The sequence below is a fragment of the Lissotriton vulgaris genome, chromosome 1_1, assembly GCF_964263255.1.
Source record: "Lissotriton vulgaris chromosome 1_1, aLisVul1.2, whole genome shotgun sequence".
Classification (NCBI taxonomy): Eukaryota; Metazoa; Chordata; class Amphibia; order Caudata; family Salamandridae; genus Lissotriton; species Lissotriton vulgaris.
Window position 1 is genome coordinate 39112208 of NC_141685.1, and position 10189 is coordinate 39122396.

General features: G+C 44.8%; 1 protein-coding gene across 1 annotated transcript; it reads left to right on the forward strand.

Annotated features, from left to right (window-relative positions):
- The first annotated feature begins 6650 nt into the window (after positions 1-6650).
- Positions 6651-9947, forward strand: LOC147737104 (uncharacterized). The gene has a single exon (XM_086963559.1). It carries the CDS (start codon positions 7139-7141, stop codon positions 8615-8617), a length of 1479 nt encoding a protein of 492 aa, XP_086819685.1. The 5' UTR covers positions 6651-7138; the 3' UTR covers positions 8618-9947.
- The last annotated feature ends 242 nt before the right edge of the window (positions 9948-10189 follow it).

A 10189-nucleotide genomic window follows, 5' to 3' on the forward strand; every position in this document is an offset into this window, starting at 1 on the left:
ATAATTTATTATAGAGTCTGGCCAGGAAGTATAATATTGCTGAAGGGGCTCCCATTTCCAATAAAGTGGACCATAACAAAGTATGATCCACTAGATCAAAGGCACTTGAGAGATCAGCGAAACTGAGAAATAAAGAACCCTGTTTCGCTTTGGTGTATTTGCCGATGATAAGATCGAGATTAATACACTGCTCTGTTGTCCCAAGACCCTTACGGAAGCCATATTGAGATTCAGCTAGAATTTTATTGTCCTCTGCCCATTCCTCCAATCGCATTAGTAGGACCCTGCTCATAATCTTGAGTGAGGAATCCAGAAGGGAGATAGGGCGGTAGTTCTTAGCCTCTCCTCTATCTCCCTTCTTGTAGATCAGTAGAATTATGGATTCACTCCAGGTAGATGGTGTACTATCCCTAACTGAGGCATTAAACACCTGGGTCAGGAGCGGGCTCCAAAGTGCCAAGTTGGATTTATACAGGTCGACCGGGACCCCATCCGGTCCCGGTGCCTTCCCCCCCTTTGCTCTTACTGATGGCAATATCCACTTCTTGAAGAGTAATACCCAGGGATAGCTTAGGTTCATACAGGGCGGCAGAAGAGCTAGCACAGTCCTCCCCAGCCGGGTCAAAGATTTCTGTAAAATATAAAACCCAATTATCTTCGCTAACCTGAGCTGATAGTATAGGGAAATCTTCCTTTACAAGAAAAGGGCTGTTGACCGTATTCCAAAAGAGCTTACTATCTTGCAGTATTGCAGCTTTAGTCAGATCATCCCAGGCAAGCTCCCTTAGCTCATGTTTTCTACGTGTTAGGTGCTGTTTGTATGTCTGCCTGTGGTATGTAATGGCCTCCCTGTCTCTGGGTTGTTTAGAGAGTGCCCGCTTAAGTTCTTGGAGGGATTTGGTGCATGCACTATCAAAACAACCGACATTTGCCTTCTTTGATAAGCCTTTGGTGATGGTAAGGGATCTTTTTATGATAGTACCTAATTCCTCAAAATCGGCTATAATACACTGAGAGGATGCCTCTGGATCCAAACATTTAAGTATTGCTACAGACCCCGCTCCTACAATTTTGTGCTGCAGCTTCTCTGAGTTATCCGCACACCATTTAATGCGGATGCCGTTCTGCCTACAGGGGGTTAAGTCTTCTACTATCGTACGCTGGATGTTAACCGGAGACCCCCAGATAGAGATCAACATGGTGATGGCATTATGATCGCGACTTCCAAAATCTACAACAGTAGGAACCGTACAAAATGGAACAATATGTACAGAAACTAATAAATGGTCAATAACAGAGGCCATATTCATTCCTACAAAAGTCGGTACTGGATTACCCTCATGGTCTGTGGCCGGGGAATGTATCAGTAGATCCTGGTTAACCATAAAAGAGTTAAGGGAGTCAACATAAGGGGAGTGTATAAAATGTGCCCGATTTTCCCCATTATCCTCGTCATACCCGCAAATTTTAGTGAATGAGTGGGGGCAGGTACGAATATTGAAATCCCCTCCCCAGATGATATCAAGAGGTTTATGGATGCCTTTACAAATATTACTCACTGCTAAACCTAACTCATCCACAACTGAGGTATTTGAAGCATCAAACAAATTGTTGTAATGGTTAATCAACAGGGTTACATGACCCCTTTTGTGTTCCAGGCTTAAAATTTGCGAGTGAAAACCCACAGTCTGGTGCAATTTCACACGGACAGGGAGGTTCACAGAAAGTAAGATTACTAGCCCCCCCTTTGGCCCTGCCCATATTAGACCTTTGTGCCGGGTTGTTATATGACACAAATCCATCAAAGATGATATCAGTTGTTACCCACGTCTCCTGAAAACATAAGACATCAAACTCGGAAAGGATTTCGCTCCAGCCCAAGGACGACATTTGCCGGCTCCAGCCAGCAATATTCCAGCTGGCAAATTTGAAGCCGGGGGTACCGGAGTCTGGTTCAATAGCCTCTGGTACACTAGAAAATGTCATTGATGGCATAATGGCAACGGAGGAGACCGTAGGAACAGGAGGGTGGGAAGGGACAGGGGGGTCGGCTCCCTGGGATAGTGAATGTACCGAGGTAGGGGTGAGGGGCATTACGGGGGCTGGAGTGATAGATACACTTTTACCCATAGCTGCTACTAAACTGTTACCAGGGGGGTCAGTTCCCTGGGATAGTGAATGTACCGAGGTAGCGGTGGGGGACATTACAGGTGCAGGAGTGATGGATAAACTTTTACCCATAGCTGCTACTAAACTGTTACCAGTAGCAGGGAGGGTGGGGACTGAGACATAAGTTGGAGGTAGTCAGTCGACTCCATCTAACCCGTTAAGACAGTTAAATCGGTTAACATCGCAGAAGGGGGTCTCCGGAGGCAACAAGACCGTTCTTGCTTCATATCCACGAAATCTGCCCCTCCGCTCAACCCTCGTCCAATTACCTCGGCCTTGATCATGATGCATATGGATAGGGGGAAAGAAGAAGGACACTGACAGCGTCTGGATGGTGGAATCGAGGGATCTATTAAACCCGGCACATATGTGCAAAACTGCCCTGGGGTCTCAAACTCACCGTGATACAGTCCCCAATTATAGACTTTCTGGTTTTACCCAGCCAAGGTACCCTTCTAACCATGATAATTTCATTATGAAGGTGGGCCGGGAGGGGTCTATTCCAGTTCAGCCATCTAATGACTTTACTTTTGAGGGATTGGAAAGTCTCGGCTTCTCCAACCTCTAGGGGAGGGACACCGGCCAAAACTACCATGAAGCGATTGGCTTCAGGGGGCAGGTCAGGCCTACGTGGTCTAGGGACAATCTTATCAGGGGGTGGGGGAGCTATATGATCGTTGGATGTGGCCCCGTTAGTAGTGGTCATTGATTGAACTGGGCCTACTGGTAGCAAAGAAGGAATGTTAGAATTGCTGCTTTGAATCGGGGCTAGATTGCCCATAGGGGGTTGCAAAGAGGGAACAGCAGTATTCACTAGAGGGGGACCTAGATTAGTGGGGGTGATTTGGGGGTTAGAGGGATTAGAGAGAATATTAGACTTGGGGAATCTAGCTAGAATAGCAGCAGAGGTTTTCTCAATGTTAGTCAGACGAAGTTCAATGCGTTCCAGTTTGGACTCTAGGGGGAATAAAAAAGATTTAAAGAGGGCTCCCAGGGTTTCTCAAGAAAAATCCAAGCTAGGTAAAGGTTGGGATGAACCTGGTGTGGGATTAAGGGAATCATGTTGATGTTTGGCAGATTTTGATTTGCCACCCGATTTCGAGTTATATGGCCTTTTACTTTTGGTTGCAGCCCCGTCATTAACCCCATTTGATATAGTATCACAAATAACAGCGGAATCTGAGGGAATGGGCACATTAATATCAAGGGCCATATCAATTTCTGGAAGAATTTCGTTAACCAATATGTCCAGATCAAGTGACGCCGGGTTGGTCTCAGTAGTTGTTAAGGATGGGCCCACCGTGGCGTTATTATTAGTCTCTGTAAGCCGGTCGGGGGTTTTAGCATTAGCCAGAGTACCAAGGGATGATCTTTTGTAGGCAGATAGTTCCTTTGATAAACGCTTCTCGAGAACGTTTATTTCAGTGTCAATGAGGGTATTAGCTCTAATCAGAAATTTCTCCATACCTCCAGTAATAGCCGCTCCGGCTAAAGATGACTTGCTCCTGGTTTCTCGACAGGACATCTCCCCACACTAAGTATGTCAAGGAGTAGTAGAAAAAACAAGGGGGCGGGCCCGGCCCGGACACGATCGGTCACGAACGGGCACAAACGGGCCCGCTCTTAGCCCGGTCTTCGCCCGCGCACGTCCGCGCGCGTCCCGCGGGCCGGAAATGTAGGTCCACCTATATAGTTCTTAGAAGGGAGAACACGCCCCCCAATTTGAATGCACAGGGAGGAGGCGGCGGGAAGAGGACCAGCTGTGGCAGGTTGGCGCGCTGCTCGCTGGTCCTCGCATTCCCGCAACGAGCCTTGGTGGATTGTGGCTCGAGTCCTGTGTGCACAGTCACTGGGGGACCCAAGGAGACGAGTGGTGCCCGCTGAGCGGGTGCCGCGAGGCGTCGGTCCGGTTCCCAGAAGATAAGGCTGCGTGAAAGGTACTGCAGAGTCCGGCGGCTATTCAACCCGCCCTTGCAGGGAGACGCACGCAGAGCCGATGTCCAGCCCCCAATTTGAATGCACAGGGAGGAGGCGGCGGGAAGAGGACCAGCTGTGGCAGGTTGGCGCGCTGCCCGCTGGTCCTCGCAGTCCCGCAACGAGCCTTGGTGGATTGTGGCTCGAGTCCTGTGTGCACAGTCACTGGGGGACCCAAGGAGACGAGTGGTGCCCGCTGAGCGGGTGCCGCGAGGCGTCGGTCCGGTTCCCAGAAGATAAGGCTGCGTGAAAGGTACTGCAGAGTCCGGCGGCTATTCAACCCGCCCTTGCAGGGAGACACACGCAGAGCCGATGTCCAGCCCCCAATTTAAATGCACAGGGAGGAGGCGGCGGGAAGAGGACCAGCTGTGGCAGGTTGGCGCGCTGCCCGCTGGTCCTCGCAGTCCCGCAACGAGCCTTGGTGGATTGTGGCTCGAGTCCTGTGTGCACACTCACTGGGGGACCCAAGGAGACGAGTGGTGCCCGCGGAGCGGGTGCCGCGAGGTGTCGGTCCGGTTCCCAGAAGATAAGGCTGCGTGAAAGGTACTGCAGAGTCCGGCGGCTATTCAACCCGCCCTTGCAGGGAGACACACCAGCAATCAATTCAGCCTACTTGTGATGCCCCTTCAACTTGGATAGACTGTCAGGCAGACACCAATCCTGTTGGCAAGCAAGCACCTGAGTGCTCTGCAGAGCACTTTATTCCTTGGTAACAGAGGACTTTGAACTGGAGCATACAAGAGGGCTAGATGGTCCCACTTGTATACACAACTGGTAGAAAGGAGATGTAGTTTACTCTGGCACACTCTCACATTCTGTGTATGCCCCTCACAGGCTACACCCACCAACATGGTTAACACGCACTTGAGATGTTAGCTCAAAAGCCTGGGCAGGGACATAGAAACAGAGCATTAAATGGGTGCGTCAGTAGGACCCCACTCCAGTGATCCTGATGCAAAGATCTCATCAGGCTATTGATCCCTTCAACAGGGTGCATCGCTACCACTGCTCTAGCTGTTAAACCCATGACAGTCCTCTGCCTTAAATAAGGGCACACTTGGTGTGACCCTCCAGGTCACAGGCCCGGTCCAAGACCTCTCATAGTCCCTTGTTACAAGTTGCACAGTACTGGGGCGGCAGAAAATTCTCACATAATGGTTTCCTTTAGTTTGTGATAGATTTCCCCAGTAACGTACAGGTGCAAGGTGGACGCCATTGAATGGGGAACTGCCATGAGGAGCAAATTTTTCTGGTCTTCAAACCACACGCAATTTGCCATTTCATAGGGTTTTTCTCACTAATATTTACCACCTGTTTCTTTGCGCTTCGGTTAGTTGAGGGATAGATCTAGGCATAGGGCTCGCATCACACAATAGATTATCGTGAAGCCGAGGCCAAAAATCAAAAGTCAGGATAACAGATACATGCAGTTGGCAACTTCGACAGGGGAAAACGCCTGTTGTCAATGGAGGGGACATTCCCAACCCAGAAATCTACATTACATATGAATGAATAGTATTTTTTTTATAAATAGATGATTTGTGCCAGTCCATATGACTCTGGGATACTGCGTTACAACTCCACAGGGTACATGTAAGTTATGCGAGTCTATTAAAATTTTGGAAATTTTACAAATTCTCACTCTTACAACCGAGTGCTCTCAGTTTACAATTCTTCGCTCTGCTGTGTCAGAAAAAGAGCTAAAATTTATCAAAATTCTCCAATTCTGCATTCATTTGACTTGTAACTTATATTTTTGGAAATTTACTTCTATTAACTGTTTAATTTTAAATCTACAGATTGAAATTATGTGCAAAGAACGCAAGGTTTAGCGCTAGGCAACCGAATGTCAGTGCCATAAGGAGGATTATTTTGAAAAACGGAAGGACATCCAGCATTTTAAGTTTGAAGAATTTCTAAAATCTAGGTGTTGCGCTGACCTGGGAGCTGAGAAAAGTGCTATACCTGTAAGTGAAGTCTCTAATTTTGCATTTCATTAACCCAGAGCAAAGCCATATTTGTGCACACAGCATCAGAAATAATGTTGTAAGACCACTTCAGCATGCTCATCTGAAAAATTATCAGAAAGACGAATTGCCTCAGCATGACAGAATAAATGTTAATCTAAAGCCTCATCTAATTCCAGAGAGGAAGCACACGGTGCATAACAGAAAGTTATTGCAAAAGGTTTCTTCTACATACCATCATAGAAAAGACGCCGAAAGAAGACTTTGAAGCCGACACATCCGACAGAGAAAAGCACTGAGATTAAAAATCACTCTTGCTCAACAACCGTTTTTAACCAGTGAAAACTCGAGACTATCTGCCTCTGGATATAACACCTCAAACCACTCGCCTCTCTTTTGCAATTCCCTTAAAGATACACCATTTCATTGTGTCCATGACCATCTCAAATAAATGTTTCCTTTTTATTGTGTACTGTTCTGTGATGGATTCTATGTAAATTGGATTAGCATTATCTGTTATGCAGGAGTATATGTAGAACTGTTAAATATAAAAACTGATTAAGTGAACACTGGGGAGCTATATCTAATGTGAATCCCTGTCATCAGAACTACAAACTTTGCTCAATGTATAAGAAGGTTAAAAGGAACTGATGTTCTGCGACTGGTGATCCACAATAGTACTGTGCATGTTCTAACGTCCTCGGTTACTGTCATTACGTCAGTGCAAAATGGAACTTAACATTTAATCATTAAATATCCAACTAACACCTTTATCACTGCTTTGCTAAGAACCTATACAAAGGAATGTGAGAAAAACATCAGTCACAAAATAAGTTGCTTCCGAAGAGGTCATAACCTGAAGACCATTATCTGCAAGAAACCTGTCAACAGGTGCTTATAGGGCAACTTCCAGACAAATTTTGCTCAATTCAAGCGTTACGGAGATTGCCCATGATTTGTTTCAGAGATTAATGCTGACCATTTTCTAAACAAGCCGGACTCCAGGAAGGATCTGGTTCACTCCAAGCATGGCATATGAGCAAAAGAAAAACAAACTTGGTGACATTAGCACTAGAAATAAATCTTGTAAAAACACAGACTATGAGAACAAATTCAGTGTTCAACCCAGCCTCACTCAACACAAAATAACACAAGCTGGGGAAGAAAGATTTAGCCATAAATCTCATGTCACTGAACATGTGAAATTGCTCACTGGGGATAAACGCTATCAGTGTTCTGAATGCCAAAAATGTTTCCGCAATAAATCGCATCTAATTGAACATGTGAGAATCCACACTGGGGAAAAACCTTTTCAGTGTTCTGAATGCCAGCAAAGATTCTGTAGCAAAATGAATCTTTCTCGACATGCAAGAACCCACTCTGGGGAAAAACCTTATCAGTGTTCTGAATGCCAAAAATGTTTCCGCGATAAATCATATCTAACTGAGCATGTGAGAATCCACACAGAGGAAAAACCTTATCAGTGTTCTGAATGCCAGCAAAGATTTTGTAGCAAATTGAGTCTTTCTCGACATGCAAGAACCCACTCTGGGGAAAAACCTTATCAGTGCTCTGAATGCCCGAAATGTTTCAGTGGCCAAAGCACTCTCACTCGGCATACAAGAACCCACACTGGGGAAAAACCTTATCAGTGCACGGAATGCCAGAAATGTTTCATTGACAAAAACACTCTCACTCGGCATACAATAACCCACACTGGAGAGAAACCTTATCAGTGCTCTGAATGCCAGAAATGTTTCAGTTACAACAGCAAACTCACTGAACATACAAGAACCCACACTGGGGAAAAACCTTATCAGTGTTCTAAATGCCAGCAAAGGTTTTCTAACAAACCGAGTCTTTCTCGGCATGCAATAACCCACTCTTTGGAAAAACCTAATCAGTGCTCTGAATGCCAGATATGTTTTACTGTAAAAAGCAGTCTCACTCGGCACATAAGAATACACACGGGGGAAAAACCTTATCAGTGCTCTGAATGCCAGAAATGTTTTAGTGAAAAAAGCAGTCTCACTGATCATACAAGAACCCACACTGGGGAAAAACCTTATCAGTGCTCTAAATGCCAGCAAAGGTTTCGTAACAAACCGAGTCTTACTCGACATGCACTAACCCACTCTTTGGAAAAACCTTATCCATGCTCCGAATGCCAGAAATGTTTCCGTGAAAAAAGAAGACTCACTGAACATACAAGAACCCACACTGGGGAAAAACCTTTTCAGTGCTCTGAATGCCAAAAAAGGTTTCGTAACAAATGGAGACTTACTCGACATGCAGTAACCCATTCTTTGGAAAAACCTTATCTGTGCTCCGAATGCCAAAAATGTTTCAGTGAAAAAAGAGGACTTACTAGCCATACAAGAACCCACACTGGACAAAACCGTTATCGGTGCTCTGAATGCCCAAAAAGTTTCAGACATAAATCTAATCTCACTGAACATGTAAGAATCCATAGTGGGGGAAAAACTTATCAGAGCTCTAACTGCTAGAAACGAGCTAGAAGCTGTTACAAGCACCATAAGCAAACATACACAGTCCAAAATAAATTTCCGTGCTCTGATTGCCAGAAAAGATTACATTTTTAATGCAGTCTCACACTATATGAGCAAACACACACAGGAAAAAAGCGTCACCAGTGCTCTGAATGCCAGAAATGCCTCTTTGATAGGCACAGCCTCACTAACCATGAGAGACTCCACACTGGGAAAAAAACATATGAGTGCTCTGAATGCCAGAAATACCTTCAGAGAAAAACACAATCTCACCATGAGAAACTCCACACTGGAGAAAATCCTTATGCTAGAAACGCTTTTATCTGAAAGACAGTGTTACATGTCATGAGAGATCCCACTCTGGGGAAAAACCTTATGAGTGCTTGTAATGCAAGCAAATCTTTGGTTACGAACTGCTTTTCATTCGACATGAGTGTACTCACACAGGGGGAAAAAGCCTTAGGGTGTTCTGAATGTCAGAAAAGGTTTGTTGACAAATATAATCTAATTCGACATGAAAGACCCACACTGGATTAAAGCCTTATACGTGCTCTGAATGCAAGAAAGGATTTAGTCAGAAAAGAAAGTCAGTCTCACTAAACATGAGAAATGCATCCACACCAGGTGAATAGGAACCATCATCCTGAGTTGCTGAAAAGCTTCTAATGCAACCTGACTTTACATGTAAGAGAAAAAATTGAAGTTGCAATAGGTTTACTTGCAACCTCAAAAGAATTTTGCGGGATTGAAAATAGTCAACAAATTGCCAAAAATCAGCAGTTACAGTACCTGAAAGTTACAAAACTCTCAAGGTCACTCCTCGACTCAGAGAAATGTTAGTGCTGGCAAAATCAACAAATTGCCACAAAATTCACATTATTTCTGTCTAAAATGTATTAGACCCAAAAGGCTCCTACTCACCCTTGTTTGTTTACATAAGACTGAAATATATATTTTGGGTGCAGTGTTTTGTACACTTTGTGAACATTATTGAATGCAGAATTTTGATGATAAAATACAGCAGAAGTTAAACGTAATAAACAAGTTACTTACCTTTGGTCACGCTGTTTCTGGTGGATACTCCTTGACCTGCTAATTCTTCACCGTGAGAATATTCCCCAGGCGCCAGACTGGATCCTGAAACTTTAAAGCAGTCCTGCTGCACGCCGGTAGGAGACATCGCGCAGCTCAGTGTCAAATTCTTTCTGCTCCAGAGTGACGAGCGAAGACGCATATGAGCACTAACCATTCTCATTGTGAACAAACCCAGGGGTTCGTGGGTTCATTATCTCACAGGAATGTATCACATATGCAGGCCATGTGTAGAGATTAATTCACCTTTTTTTAAATGAATAACATTCAGATGAGTCCCTTTCATTTAAAAAAATTCAAATTGTATTCTCAGTAACAAGTGTACATATACATTTCTGAGTAATGTCAGCACAGTGCTCAAGCTGAAAGTGATATGATGATAAAACAATCAGATCCACATATTATACTCATAAACAGGACTGTGAATTACTTTTGTACAATAAAAGTTAAGCAAAACTGATTCTCAGGAGACATAGT

Bases quoted from the DNA above. Each gene is read 5' to 3' on its own strand.
- LOC147737104 (XM_086963559.1), top strand. From the start codon at position 7,139: ATGGCATATGAGCAAAAGAAAAACAAACTTGGTGACATTAGCACTAGA.